The sequence below is a fragment of the Acinonyx jubatus genome, chromosome C1, assembly GCF_027475565.1.
Source record: "Acinonyx jubatus isolate Ajub_Pintada_27869175 chromosome C1, VMU_Ajub_asm_v1.0, whole genome shotgun sequence".
NCBI lineage: Eukaryota > Metazoa > Chordata > Mammalia > Carnivora > Felidae > Acinonyx > Acinonyx jubatus.
Genome location: NC_069381.1, coordinates 144,842,807 through 144,859,352, shown reverse-complemented (window position 1 = coordinate 144,859,352; position 16,546 = coordinate 144,842,807). Strand labels below are relative to the sequence as shown.

Below are 16,546 nucleotides of genomic sequence, written 5' to 3'. Positions count from 1 at the left end.
CAATAGCATTAACAATTAACACATATTTTCTTTATGATATATATTATATACCATATTCTTACAGTAAAGAAACTACAGAAAATAAAATGTTAAGAAAGTCATTAGGTGAGGATGCCCAGGTGGCTCAGTCGGTTAAGTATCTTACCCTTGATTTCAGCTCAGGTCATGATCTCGTGGTTCGTGAGTTCAAGCCCTGCATCGGGCTCCAGGCTGATGGAGTGGAGCCTGCTCAGGATTCACTCTCTTCTCTCTGCCCTTCCCCATTCTCATCCACATGACTCTCTTTTAAAATAAATGAATAAACATTTAAAAATTAAAAAAAAATCATTAGGAAGAGAAACTACACTTATAGTACTGTACTGCATTTTAAAAATAATTTTTTTAAATTTAGTTTATATATTTTGAGAGAGAGAGCAAGCATGAATGGGGGAGGGACAGAGAGAGAAGGAGAGAGAGAATCCCAACCAGGCTCCTCACTGTCAGTGCAGAGCTTAATGAGGGGCTCAAACTCATGAACCATGAGATTATGACCTGAGCCAACATCAAGAATTGGATACTCAACTGACTGAGCCACCCAGGCGCCCCAGTACTGTACTGCATTTATTGAAAAGAAATCCATGTATAAATGCACCCGTGCAGTTCAAACCCATGTTGTTCAAGGGTCAATTGTGTATTTATTTATACTAGTCACCCCTGGAATAAATGGAGGAGTGAACTATGTGCTTGGTGCAATGTTGGTAACAAAATTGTATTATGACTGTATTTCTTTTAGCCCATAGTAATAAAAATGTTTATAGAGAGGGTATCTTGCCAATCAAGAAAGATTACCAAAGAAGAGATCATTTTTGCTTTTCAGTGTGTAATTTGTTCTTTCTTACACACCCAGTTATGAAGGAATATTATCCATATTTGTTTTTATATTGGTGTTTGAAGTTGAGGATAAAAATTGTCATTTATGTATCAAATACTGTGCAGTTAGGAAATTAGCTACAATTTCAGCAATTAGCAATTTAAGGTCTTTAATTTCAGTAAAAATGATTTTATTATAAAATTTGGTACATTCAGATAATTCTGGGGAACAGTTATAATTTAACAAAAAGCTCATTAGAGTAATAATACAAAAGCCTTATTTAGTATTGTACTATTTAAAAACAGTGTAATTAAATAAAATTTGAATAAATTGTCACAACCACTGAACTTCATGGTGAGAGATACTTTACATCAGGACAGAAAAATATGGCACCACTTTGAACATGGGAGTAAATGTGTATGTGAGAGGTGGATATGTGTGTGTGTGTGTGTGTGTGTGTGTGTGTGTGTGTGTGTGTGTGTAGTAAGTGGGGAAGAGTGAGGAAACTTGTGCAGTGAACAGATTAATTTAGCAGAGTCTCAGTTTTGAAATTTTATTTATGTAGATATGTTAAATTCTACTGTTGATGTGTTATGTTTTCTGGAATAGGTGTGTTCATTAAAGAGAAGTGCCTGAAGTCATGGTCTGTGTTCAAATGACTCTTCTTTTGACATGTATTTCTTAGCCAAGAGGGGAAGTATAATGGCTCATCAGTGCCTTACAGGTACTGTGGCAATAGCAATAATATTAAAATATCATCAAATATAAATGTAAAGGATCACACTATTATTTTTAGAGTGGTAGATTTCTTTTTTTTTAATTTTTTTTAACGTTTATTTATTATTGAGAGACAGAGAGAGAGAGAGAGCATGAGCATGGGAGGGACAGAGAGAGAGAGGGAGACACAGAATCCAAAGCAGGCTCCAGGCTGTGAGCTGTCAGCACAGAGCCTGACGTGGGGCTTGAACTTGGGACTGGTGAGATCATGACCTGAGCTGAAGTCGGATGCTCAACCGACTGAGCCACCCAGGTGCCCCAAGAGTGGTAGATTTCTATGGTTAGGTTTGTGTTTTGCACATGTACTTGAATGTTTAAAGGAGAAAGGGTAAATGAACAGAGCACAGTGGATGTTTGGTTACACAGCTCTCTGACCACACTTTACAAGAGATGCTGGACAGTCCCCCTGGGTTTCTGTGTTACAGTATCCTAGCATTTCACAGGAGCTATTGACTTAGGAATAAGCCAGTTGGGTTTAAGAAGGTGGGATTTAGACCGTGGACAGTAAAATGATTTTAAAATATAGTCGCAACTGAATAAATTCACAAGAATACAAGTAATAATAAAGGATGATTTGGGCCTCCTATTTAATAAAACACATGACTGAGAGGTACTAACAGTGGGAGCATGTGTTTGCCCAATGCTGTTCATTTAAACCCTACCTCAATTTTCATTAAGATTGAACTCTTGTACTCAAGTATTATGAAATAAATTTGCATGATGTTTTCTGAATCTTCAAGCTTTCTGCCTTACACTTCCAGGATTGAAGTGTGTATGTCTTTTGTGTGACTCTTCAAACTTTACCTGCCAAACTGAAGGAGCATGCTGGGCCTCGGTTATGCTAACCAATGGGAAAGAACAGGTGATCAAGTCCTGTGTCTCTCTCCCAGAGTTGAATGCTCAAGTCTTCTGTCATAGTTCCAACAATGTTACCAAAACTGAATGCTGCTTCACAGATTTTTGCAACAACATAACACTGCACCTTCCAAAAGGTAAGGCATTTATCTTTGTTCATCCCAAATGTAATTTTACTATCGGGAAATTAGAAGCCTGGTAGAAATCAAACTGTTGGATGTTTCTTTAAATAAGAAAATCTGTTTTACAGTTCCCTCCTTATTTGACTGGTAATATTCTCTAGAGCACAGCTGAGGTTGATTTTTTTTTTTAATTGCACAAGACTGTCAAAACACTGACAACAGCATAACAATTGTGACATTTGTCCATGTGAGTTGTATTTTCAGAAGTGATTAATGGACCTAAAGTAAAATGTCCATTTGTATGGATTCTTGTAAAGGAAAGAAATTAAAATGTATACCAAGAAAAAAAGAGAAAAGAGAGCAAAACTAAAAATAGTAGATTGCTGACTTCTATGGAGACAAAATCTTTTTTCATGGGCACCTTCTGTGTATCTTCTTTGCCTGCCTGCCTGCACTCGAGAGCAAGCACTCATGAGCAAGAAGATGGAGGTAGAATGGAATGTAACTCTTCATTATTGTGCACATATATTCCTGCCTTTTCCCCAATTTCATGGTGTTTTCTCCTAATTTACAAAACACAGAAAATCTGAATCTCGTCTTTTATCAGCAATGTGGAATCTGCAACTTTGGGGGATATTAAGGGGCAAGTCATTAAAACCACAAGCCAATTTATGACATGAAAATGTTCTGTAGTGGATTTTCTTTCATATTTATCAATTTGGTAATAATTCAGTACTTACTGATGTGTTTATATCTACACGCAGGTATATAGTCTTCCTTACAAAGCAACATGTTAAGGTACTGTTATGCAGCCTCAGGTGTTCCTGTATCACTATATCGATATTCTGCTGTAGTATTTTTAACCCGTTTTTTTTTTGTATAAATTCACTGTCCCCCTTTTTTACTGAAGGACATTTATTTGATGTGGAAACTTGGCATCACTACCACAAATGAGAAGCCAGTTTACTTAGTGTAAGCAAAAGATAACTATGTACATAAACAAAAAAACAGCTACTGTATTTCAGTTAGGTATTTTGTATTTCTTTTTGTTTAAAAGAGAGAAGAATGTGATGTTATAGACATACTGGCCCCAAATGAGGCTTTTTGATAATACAGAAACACTGAGAGAACTAGAGAGAAAATATCATGTGATTCAGTGTTATTTAAATCGTGTTTGCTGACCACTCCAAGTCGGTTCAAGAACCCTTAGAATCATTTCTGAGGGACACGTGCCACCGCTGGTATTTGTCGCACTCTTTGGGAAACACTGTTCTAGAGCTTTATCCTATATACTGCAGAAGAAGCCATACTTGGCATATTTCATCCCCAAGGCTACTTGCAGTCTTGATTTTTTAGACCACATTTATTCTCTCTGTCTCAGGTTCCATAGACATCCTTGATTTGGTGGTGATCTGGCATCTATGCTGGGTACTTTTCTTCCCTTAGACTTTCTCCCATGGTTATCTGTGGGCCCAAGACACGCTGAAGTGAAGTGAAGGCTCCCTCTACCTTACGCTGTCTTCCCATGACCAAGATCCAAAAGATTAAGGACAGGGAGGTAGGTCTCCGCATTAGCCTGTGGCCATGGCATCTTTGATGTGTCTTCCCAATATTGAATTACCCACAAGACCAGGTTCTGCCAGTCAAATGGGCACAAGACAGTATTTTGACAGCAACAAATGGTCTTTGAGGATAACCTGGTTCATGTGCAGTTGGGCAAATTAAAGATACTTAGTGCAGCTAGAATGTAGGTCCTTTCCAGCCCAACTATAAACTCTGCCTAACTACCGAGAAGCTTATGTTCCACCCTCCAGTCCAGGTAGGAACCAGTCTGTTTCAAAAATCAATGTTATTGAGGTACAGTTGGGATATAATGAAATGCACACAATTTGATTGTATGGTTTGATGAGTTTTGACACACACATACCCCATGTAACCACTATCACATTTCCATCGCCTCAAAATGTTCTCAGTCAATCCTCATTTTGACTAGGGCTAGACGACTGATCTCTTTTCTGTCAGTGTAGACTAGATTTGTTTTTTCCCAGAGTTTCGCAGAAAAAGGAGTCCTTATGGAAGATATTGTTTTGCATTTGGCTTCTTTCACTCAGAATGTTTTTGAGATGTATTCATGTTGTTGGATGTATTAGTAGCTTGTTCCTTTTTTACTGCGGGGTGATATCCCATTCTATGGATCTCCTATGGCTGTTTTACCTGTTCGCCTACTGATGAGTATTCAGGTGGTTTCCATGTGGAGATTGTTGATAAAGGTGCTGTGAACATCAATGTACAAGTTTTTGGATATGTTTTTTTTTCTTGGGAGAAAATATCTAAGAGCAGAATTATAGGATCATATGATGAGTATCTATTCATTTTACAAATATTATCTCCCAAGTAGTTTTGAAATTGTACAGTTTTACATCCCCAGCAGAGATGTATGATGATAGTTCCATTTGGTCCATACTTTTACAATCACGTGTTACAATCAGTTTCTTTTTAATTTTAGCTATTCAAGTGATTGTGTAGTAGTATTTCATTGAGGTTTTAATTTGCATTTCCCTGATGGGTAATGGTGTTCAATTATCTTTATGTGCATATTGGACAGTTGCATATCTGCCTTTATAAATGTCGAATCTTTTGCACATTAAAAACATTGGGTTACGTTCTTATGGTTGAAAGTAAAGCTTCATTATATATATGGAAACCAGTTCTTTATCAGATATGTGTATTCTGACTATTTTCTCCCATTCTGTGGATTGCTGTTTTGTTTTCTTGAATGTGTCTTTTGCAGAGTAGATTACAAACTGATGGATTATATATTTTTATTTTTATGTTCCATATATTTCACGTCCTAATTGAAGAAGTCTTTATGCAAAGTTCATAAATATTTTCTTTTACGTTTCTTCCAGAAACATAATTTCTTCCAGAAATTTTAACACTTCAGCATCATTTAGGCCTGCATCAGTTTAAACTTAATTTTTCTTACTCTGTGAGGTTTAGGTGAAATTTATTTTTTTATATAGAGATGAAGTTTTTCCAGCATCATTTGTTGAAAAATCTATCCTTTCAATTACTTTGGCACTTTGAACATAAAATGACCATATATATGTGGGTGTATTTCGGGCCTCTTTATTCTGTTCGAGGGTTATGGATGTCTCTCTTTATATCGCTATTAAACTTCCTTTATTAGTGTAGCTTTGTAGTAAGGATTAAAACCAAGTCGTGTGACCGCTCCAAATTTGTTCTTTTTTAAAATTGATTTGGATCTTCTGAATCCTTTGCATTTGCATTTCCATTTTAGAATTGATTTGACAATTCTTACAAAAGCACATGCTGAGATTTTTATTAGATTGAGTTGAAGGTATAGATTATGTGAAGAAAACAGTCATGTTAACAATATTAAATCCTTTGATCCACGAACATAGCATGTTTCCTCATTTATTGCGTTTTTCTTCAGCTACTCTTAGCAGTGTCTTGTGCTTGTCAAGAAACAGGTCTCATGTGTATTTTCTTGAATTTATCGCTAAGTAGCACATGTTTTTGGATGCTATTTTTAATATCTCGATGTTAATTGTTAGTATATGAAAATGAAATTAATTTTGTATATTGACCTTATTTCCGACAAGCTTGCCAAAGCACATTATTTTAGTGCTAGTAGCTCTTTAAAAAATTATTTGGCATTTTCTACATACGCAATCATCTTATCTGTGAATACAGACAATTTTGCATCTTCCATTCTGATCTGTTTGCATTTTATTTCTTTTTCTTGCTTTTTTGCACTGGCTAGGACTGCTAATACGTTGACGAATAGGAGTGGTAAGAGTGAAGATCCTTGCCTTTTTGGTCCTAGGAGTGAATGTTCTTTTACCATTAGGTATGAGTAATGAGTATTGAGTATTACTCATTACCACTCTCTCTTTTACCATTAAGTATGATTTTAACTGTAGGTTTTTGAGATTCCTGTTATGAACTGATGAAATTTGCTTTAATTCCTAGTTTGGCGGAGGTCTTTTTAATCCTAAATGAATATTAATTTTTTTCAAGTATTTTCTTGAATTTCTTGAGATTATAGCAAGATTTTTCTTCTTTAGTCTATTGATGTGATGGATTACATTCACTGATTTCCAAATATTACTTATAACAGGGAAGATACGTGTTGTCTCGCCAGTAATTAATATGTCTACAAAAAATGCTCTGTGACATTTACTCAATTCAAATTTCTTAAACTAAGAGCTTTTTTCTTTTAGCGACATTGTATGGTAAATTGACATTAAATTGAATAGGATTGTATACGCAGGCATCTTGGGTCGGGTCGTTCTGTCTGTGAGGCAGCACCAAACGGTTATTAGCTGTATTTGGAGCAGCAGCTGTTTGGAAAGGGACTTCCAGGCTGAGCACTGAACACAGGCCGTGCCAACAACACCACTGTTCTCGTGTCATCAGTGAGCGTGATTGATATCCCCTGCTCTGGCTAGTAGGGATTTGTCCATTTCAAATCTGGTTACATATACATGAAATGTATAAAAGCACTCTGAAAAATAAGCAGTGTGACATTTCTACGGTGTTAGTGCTCTACATCACATTAACGGGCAAAATGGGGAAGAAAACGTACGGAGGTGACCAGAAGAGATACAGGAAAATCTGGACTTCCCTTTTTGGTTCCTCTGAAAGTCAAGCGGATCCTTGGCTCTTTGGTTCTTTCACCCAGCACTCCAGACTTTGGGGCCGTTTCTGGGTAGTGACTTGATGTAGGTGTAGTAACCAAGGTTTGTGATATTTCAGTTGATGCTCTTCTGTGCTTATTCCTGTAACAATTGGCCTCTTGCTTTGTTTCTTTGTGATAAAATTCCTGCCTTGAACACAGACCTGGACTTTTTCTCTCTCCCTTCCTCCCTCTGCTTGTGCGATTGTAACTCAGCAATTGGAGAATTATAGGCGCTCGCTCTTTCCCTCCTAAAAATCCTTTTAAAGTGTTTGGCTCTAATTCCTAAAACCTTAGACTAGTGGCCTTTTTTTTAAGTTTATTTATTTTATTTTTATTTATTTTTTTAATGTTTATTTATTTTTGAGACAGAGAGAGACAAGGCATGTGTGGTGGAGGGACAGGGAGAGAGGGAGACACAGAATCCAAAGCAGGCTCCAGGCTCTGAGCAAGCAGTCAGCACAGAGCCAGACGCGGGGCTGGAACCCACAAACTGTGAGATCATGACCTGAGCTGAAGTTGGACGCTTAACTGACTTGAGCCATCCAGGTGCCCCAAGTTTATTTATTTTATTTTTGAGAGAGAGAGAGAGAATTCAGGCGAGAGGAGGAGGGGCAGGGAGAGAGGGAGAGAGAATCCCAATCAGGCTCTGCACCGACAGGGCAGAGCCCAATGTAGGGCTAGAACTCGGGAACCTTGAGGTCAGGACTTGAGCCGAGATCAAGAGTCAGATGCTTAACGGACTGAGCCACCCAGGAACCCAGACTAGTGGCTTTTATACATGTTTCCACTGAGACACACAGAAAGAAATACATTTTATACAATTTCCCCCAACCTGAATGCAAACTCTACTGAAACAAGACTTTTACAAAATATTCTTACCCTTCCTGTGAGGTACCCTATGCATTTTCCTCAAGTAAAAACGCTGGTCAGACCCTACTAATAGGTTGTTCACAGTTCAAAAAACACCACTTTAGTTGGTATTTGAAAATGTGATAATTTAAAATGGAGCAGGGACACTTATTATTTTAATTTACTAGTACAAAAATCTATTAAGAATCTAGTTACTGTTTTAATCTCAAATGTTTTCCTTCTGGGGCGCCTTGGTGGCTCAGTCGGTTAAGTGTCTGACTTCGGCTCAGGTCATGATCTCATGGTCCGTGAGTTCGAGCCCCGTGTCGGGCTCTGTGCTGACAGCTCAGAGCCTGGAGCCTGTTTCGGATTCTGTGTCTCCCTCTCTCTCTGCCCCTCCCCTGCTCACACTCTTGTCTCTCAAGAATAAATAAACACTTGGGGCGCCTGGGTGGCTCAGTCGGTTAAGCGGCCGACTTCGGCTCAGGTCATGATCTCACGGTCCGTGAGTTCGAGCCCCGCGTCGGGCTCTGTGCTGACAGCTCAGAGCCTGGAGCCTGTTTTCAGATTCTGTGTCTCCCTCTCTCTGACCCTCCTCCCCCGTTCATGCTCTGTGTGTCTCTCTCTCTCAAAAATAAATAAACGTTAAAATTTTTTTTTAATTTTTTTTTCTAAATGGCCTTTAAAAATCTTTTACCCATTCATTTTTTATACTAAGTTGTATTAGATTTAAGTAGAATTAATTTAGATCATTGCAAGCAAGATTGACTTAGATCACATTAAATTCAATCATTTGCCCTTAAAAAACACTTTCTCCTGTGACACTGCACATGGGTTTAATTTTTAGGAGTTAATCATACTTTTTTTTTTATAGAAACAGTTTTATAGTTTGATGGAGATATAATATTAGAAAACTTGCTTCCCTTCCCTGAAGCTTATTGAAGCTGGTATCTTTGATGTCACTGGAGTGACCTTCCAAGTTCAAGTATTATCACAAATATTTAGAGGCTTTTTTTTCCCTATGTAAAACTTGAAAGGCAACATCCATTTCCAAAAACAGCCATTTATTTGACTAGTACTTTGAGTACATTTCTACTAACAGCAAATATGTCATTATTTTTACAAAACAAGTGTAGTACTGAATATTTAAAAATTAAATATAGATTGTGCAAATCAGTTAAACAAGAGAAACATATACTTTATGTAATGTACCCTGTCTAATGTATTCTTCTTGTTTATTTTTAGACCAGATAAGAATAGCTACCTTCAGTTCCAAAAATATCCTCTTTCCTTTCTGGATGCTACTTTTCTTGTTCTGACTCCAGACTCCAGCTCTGACTTTAACTTAGTACTCCCAGGCTTCAGGAAACTTCTTGCCTCATAACTCCTGCAGATTGCCCACTCTCAGCTTCCTCTGAATTTAGGAGAGAAGCCACTGAGTGGGAAAAATTTACCTTTGAAAGTAAATGATACGGGGTAACTGGCTCAGTTGGTTAAGCATCCCACTCTTGATTTTGGCTCAGGTCATGATCTCACCATTCATCACCAGCCCTATGTTGGGCTCTGTGATGACAGCTCTGAGCCTGCTTGGAATTCTCTTTCTCTACCTCTCCTGCCCCTCCCCCATGCATGTGCATGTGTTCTCTCTCTCAAAAAATAAACATCTTTAAAAAAGTAAAGAGTAAATTCTTAACTCTTCAAGAATATTTCTATTTCAAAAATAAAAGACTTGTTGACACAAATTGGTGTGCCCTTTGGGGGGGGGGGGCGCTGGGGGATCCAGGTATGGCACACAAACAATAATAGATGAAAAAGTTCCATTCACATTGGATATGTATGTACAATGGGTGTATGTACGATGGGTTTGATCTGGGAGCCTTCTAATAAGTTCTCCTCACTTTTCACAATTCCTTCCCCGAGTCTGTGTGAGCTGGGCCTTCTGTATCTCTTCTCTATGCCTCTTGAAATCTTTCCCCTGTTATTTCCTAATGTTTGCATCTGATAATTTTAATATCTACAGTTTCTGTGAGTTTGAATGTGCTAGGATTTTATTTTGCTGACTCATATTTTGATGGCTACTTTCCTCATGTGTTCTGTGATTTTTGAATGTGAGCTCAGGTTTTGGGGAACCTTATGTGGAGGAAATTTTTGGAGCCTGTATTTAAAATATGTTCCTCCAGGATGAGCACTGGGTGTTGTATAGAAACCAATTTGACAATAAATTATATATATATATATATATATATATAATAAAATATATTCCTCCAGAGAAGATTTACATGGCTTCCACTAGGTATCTGGGGGTGTTACCAACCAAAACCCATTCAATGTTTTGATTAGGTTTATTTTGGCCAACATGTAATATGAATTAAGGCTCGAAGCCTGCCTATGGTACACACTTGGCGTAAGAAACCCTTGAAGATGTTTTGCTATACCAAAGTCAAGGTTGAGACAGACACATAGAGGAGCATACACCCTGTCTTTGTCTGCAGAACACTGTTTTATTTTCAATTTAATGCCATTCATAGTTGCCTGATTTATATGAGGGTCTCTGATCTGGCCCTTCCCTGTCTCAGGAACCAAGTTTTATCTCCTGATCTTGTGCTACAATCTGGTAAACTAAGCGTGTAACCACCAGGAGCTGGCAGATGCTTCCAGGGTAAATAGCAGCCCAAGTGCTCAAGCGCCTCTTTGGATTTTCACTTTATTTGTGGCTCTGAGCAATTCATTTCTTTTCTCACCAGCTTAATCACGTAATAGAAAAAAAGTTTTTCATTTATATTTTATTCAGCATTTTTGTGTGCTGTACCAAGAAGGGCTTCTGTGGACATCTAAAGTGTAACTTGGCAGAAATGGAAATTCCAGGATAGTTTATTTTTGAAATGATGCTGGCATAATTATCTATCCATCTGGAAGAAAACAGGGCTGTACCACAGTGTCATACCATATACAAAAATAAATTACAGCTTGATTAAATATCTAATTGTGAAATATAAAACAATTTAAATGTCAGAGGAAAATTTAGAAAAAAAGATTTTTATGACTTTATAGTATGGAAGCTGTTTTTAAATAAGACAGGAAATCCAACTGTTATAAAAGGAAAAGAGATATAACTGCATGCAAACTAAAATAAAAATGAGTAATGAAAGATAACATAAATAAAACTGAAGATAAGTTAAATATGGGATAGAAATATTTGCCACATGTGTGACTGGAAAAAGGTAGGAACTATGGGAAGTTAAAGAGCTCATGTGCGTGTGCATGTGTGTGTGCATGTGCATGCGTGTGTGCATGTGCATGGCAAGAGAGTGGAAAGAGAGAAGGAGAGAGAGCACTAAAGGGAAAAATGGGTAAGAGACACAAACAAATTTTACAGAAGAGAATATTCTAAATGGTCAAGTATCAAAAAGATGTTCAACATCACTAATAGCTGGAGAGATGCCAATTAAAACAACCATTTTTTCCCGCCCACTAGATTTGCATAAGTTGTAAGAGTGATGTATCAGTCAAGCTGTTTTCAACTAAAAGTATCAGAAACTTAGATAATAATGTCTTAATAAGGGAGTTCACTAACTCAACATGGTAGGAAATCTGGAAGTAGATTGATTCTATGATTCATTAACAAAGAGACTCAACAATGTCACCAGCCTATTTCCAGATTTATTCTTATGGGAATTGGCAAACAACCTTATTGTTTAAAACATTATTATATAACTTTCTGATACTTTTTTCCTCATGTGTGTATGCTTTTTCTAATAAGGAAAATTTTATCAGGTTTCCTTAAGCCTTTGTTAAAATTTTTGTTAAAAGGTTTTGTTATCAGGGATCTCAAGCTTGAAGGATAGCAAAGGTCAAGAAACGTGATTTGCTCAAACTGAATCATCTAAAAGAAGCCACCATGTTGAGCAGAGATATCGAAGGTCTCTTTCCTTACTGCAAGTTTAAACCAGATATAAACCCATCTCCTTCTAACCCCAGGGAGGAGGTTTGGGCTTTTAACTAAGCAGAACAGGAAAAATAAAAGACAAATAAAAAACCTGTTCTGGTGAAGCTGTAATCATAGCCTGGACATCACATGGATTTTAGGCCCAAGTTCCCATTGCATGAGTGGTACAGGAACTCTTCAGAGGAAGAACTTTCTTTAAGCTAGTCCCAGACCATTGGTGCACCAAAGTGTCTAGAAAAAAGTACCAGCTCTCTAGAGGAAGGGACTTTAATGTTAGGTCTCAACCAGACAAAACAGACCCTTTTGCAAGTACATGAGCAGTACCTTGTGAAGAATAAGCACCCCAAGCATACAGGTATGCAAGGCAGCATGCATGAGCCAGCAGAAGAGAACACACAGCAGAAAGATCACAAAGGTTTCATATATTGGAATTCTCAGAAAATAAATATAGATCAAATATTCTTCTAAGTTTAAAAAAAAAAAACGTAAGGCGAATTTGGAAATATTTTTAGAGGATAGAGGATTATAAAAAAGTGACCTACTAGATTTGAACAAGAACAAAATAAAACTTTAAAATTAAAAATGTAATAAAAATTGAAAACTTAATGGATAGGTTTAACAACAATTAGATAGAATATAAAGAGCTATGGAGAGAATTAGGGATCTGAAATACTGGTCAGAAGAAGTTATTTTGTATGCAGTTATACAGAGAATACATAATGGAAAATATGGACAAGAGGATGACAAAGAGAGGAACACATAAGAAGATTTAACATGTGGCTTTCTATCGTGGTCCATAGGAGAGGAGATAAAGGTTTGGGCAAAAGCAGTCTGCAGAAGTAACAGCTCAGAATTTTCCAGAATTGATGAACACCAATCTACAAATCTAAGAAATCCAGTGACTATCAAGAGGAGGAATAAAAAGATACCTAAACCTGGACATAGCTTAGTAAAACTACAGAACACCAAAGACAAAGTGAAATCCTACAAGTTGACAGACAAAAAGGTAAATGAAATTCAAAGGAGTTCAGAAGAACTGGCATTGTCTTTTCAAGCAAAAAGTAAAAAGAGAAAAGTGGAATTTTATCTTCAATATTCTAAAAGAAAAGAATTGGTAACCCAGAATACTACCTAGAAAAACTATCTTTAAAGAATAAGGTTTAGCAAAAGACATTTTCAAAGTAACACAAATAGGTGAGTTTAACATTATCAAACTCTTTGATAAAGGAAACTCTAAGGGTGTACTTCAGGCATAAAGAAACTATACCAAAGTTCTGACATGCAGGGAGGAATGAAAGGCAAAGAAAGTGATAAATATGTCACTGATTCTAAACAACATTAATCTACAACAGCAATGGTGTCTTTTGAGGTTTAAAAAAAATAAGATAAAATGGTCATTCAACATAGAATACTATTTTTTATATACTATGTATGTCAAGAAGGTTAAATGGAATTAAAATTTTCCAAGGGCCTTGTTTTTGTCTAGGAGAAAGGTAAATATATTGTTAATCTTTATACTTTGAAATGTCCCTGTTGTAATTGCTAAATTATTTCTGAAAGAGTAGAATGTGACTATGTACCTTCTAATCTACAATGGGAAACAGAACAATAAAAATTATCCAAAAGTAGTAAAAAAAAAAAAAAGCAAGAGAAAGAAGCGCACAACAGATGTGACAATAAGAAAGTATCCAAATGTTAGTAATAATTAAATATAATTAATTTAATGTAAATAGACTAAACAAAGGATACTAAGTTGGAGAAAACAGATCCAATTAAATGTTGTTTTAAAAATGTCTTGATAAATGAAAATTTACAGAAATGTGAAATTGTTTTGATAGAAAACATATACCATACATATATTAAACAAACAAAAATATTGGTTTATTTATATTAATGCCAGACAAAATTAACTTTAATGCAAAAAAAATTACTAGAGTTAAGAAGTAACTTTATAGTGACTAAAGTTTCAACTTACCAGGGATTCTTAATGAATTTAAATTTCTATGTACTTAACAATGGGACTCAAAAATAAAGAAAATACTTAGAGATCTATAAGGAGAAATAGAGATGTCCACAATCTCAGAGGGAGGTTTTAATATGCCACAGTCTTGGTAAGTGATAAAACAATTAGATAAAATAATTAGTGAGACTATATAGAGTTGAAACAAGATGGTTTACGAACAACCTAATTTTTAGAAAATTATAATGTACCAAACCTGAATAGTCTTATGACAGTAAAGAATTTGAATCAGAAGTTTTTAAAAAGTAGTAAAAAATATTCCCAGAAAGAAAATTTCAAAGTTCTACTAGAAAAGAGGCTCTACTAGAAAATTTTGATACACTTCCAGGAACAGAGAACTCTCACACAAACTCTTCCAAAATGTAGACAAAGAGGAGACACTCCTTCACTCATTTTATTCATAACCTTGATATCAAACCCAACAAAGCCTGTATAAGAAAGGAAAATTTCAAGCCATTCTGATTCATGAACATGTATACAAATATGCCAATATTAGCCTGGAGCCATGTAAGAAAAGGGATCTGGGAACCATAGTACAAGGGCAAGGAAATCATTATTTTGCAAATCAGGGTAAGGGTTACCCTTGGGGAAGGAAAAAGGTTGTGATCATGTGGGGGTATCTCAGAGTGGAAGAAGAGGCGGGGAAATGAGGAGGGACGTGATGTGTGGGAGTTTATAATTCTTTTTATACTCAACCTAGATAATGTATGGACTTTTCTGTTTATTCATTATATGTCACAACAAACATCAAGTTTCCAAGTAATGTTTGCATATAGGCAAGTTAATGGGAGGTTGCACATTCTACTAACGTCTGAGTTGGTTTTGGAGTATTGAGCAGCTGAAGACATGATGTAGCTCTTTCCTTAGTAACTCTTGTACAGTACTGTCTGACTTGGTTTTTGTTTTGCACATATGTTCTCTTTCTAACCAAAAAATCCAATAGATCAAAGGTTACTGTGTCTATAGATAAGTGTTTCAAAGACATCTAGATTCCCCCAATACCCATTTAGAAGCAGGACCTAGACTTCCAGCAGATTATATAGCTGTCCTCCTAACAGACAATATTTTCCACTGCTCTTACAGAGAAGTGTGGCCATATGATTAGGTTCTGGCAAATGAGATGAGTGGCAGTGTTTAGAAGAACTTCTGAGAAGATCTGTTGAAACAGAACTGGCACGTTATTATGCCACCATCCATCACGCTGCCTGGATGTAAAGGTTAGAGTTTTAGTGGCTGCCTTGGACCATGAGGGTGATGGCTGCACCACAGGGGTGGCAACAAGGGAACTGACAGGGGCCTGACTGAAAACTTCATGGTGTCACCCTACTAACATTGGACATCTTCAACATCTTCAAGTTTCTTTTACATGAAAAAGAAAAGGAAACTTGTCTGGTTTCCTCTGTTATTTGGAATGAAAGCCAATTCTAATGAATATAGAAACAACAAAACAAGTCATCCAGAGTTCTACCTGCATATGGGTTGTATCCAGTCAACAGACAGGTTTTGATTGACCTACAGTTTCTGTAAAAGGAAAGAAACATATTTCTTAACATTGTTAAAAATTAAGAATCTTAATATAAAAGTTCTAGATATCTGGCTTGTCCTTGAAAAATCAGTTACGGCTTTCTTGAGGTTTTCCTCATTTATCAGTTGGTTAAAACTGAGAAGCAAGTCATTCTTCCTCAGTGGACATGGGCTTTCCCTGTTTTTTCATTCATTCATTCATTCATTCATTCACGCATTCAATATGTAGTGAGCTTATACCCACTGGCCTAAAGTTTACATTATCAATAGTTTAATATATTTCTACTTTAGCATAGTTGAGTTATTCGACAATTTTGTATCTTACTTTTCTCCCTTATTAAAATGTATGCATTTCAGTTTGTAACAAATGATTTCTTCTGACCCTAGGTGACATCAGAGTCATGCTCAGAGAAATATCTGTGATGTCACACAGCATCAAGAACACTCTAAAATTTTCCATGAAAATTCATCTAGGATAAGTTTAGGAAACCTGGGCAAGAGAAACTGGTTATTTACTGGGTTAATTTTGATAGGAATTGCTATTTAGTTCTTGCTTACACTAATTACCACCTTTCATATGGAAATAGACTATTCATCAAAAACATTCAAGTTCCAGGTATCTTTGTTCCCATTCTGCTACTAAAACTCACAGTGCTTGAAAGGCTAAATGTAGTAATAATTTCCTTTCAGATTTCACATACTATTTTAATAATACTATTATATTTTTTGCTTTACAAATAATTGGCTTCAATAAAGAAAAGACACACACAACATTAAAATATTGGGTGCTTTATTAACCCCCATACAATTTTCATCTTCCTGTTCTGTTCTCAGTTGTGTAAAGAGAAAAGGAAAATTAAATTATTTATATCAGTCAGAGCAGGTAAACAATGCTTAT

At 36.3% G+C, this 16,546-nt stretch overlaps 1 protein-coding gene across 2 annotated transcripts in view; it reads left to right on the top strand.

Moving 5' to 3' along the window:
* ACVR1C (activin A receptor type 1C) overlaps positions 1-16,546 on the top strand; it is an 83,248-nt gene that overhangs the window by 32,712 nt on the left and 33,990 nt on the right. For both annotated transcript variants that reach the window (XM_053215096.1, XM_027055727.2), the window contains exon 2: positions 2,389-2,619. In XM_053215096.1, coding sequence (XP_053071071.1) covers positions 2,389-2,619 — 231 coding nt within the window. The remainder of the gene's footprint in view (positions 1-2,388; positions 2,620-16,546) is intronic.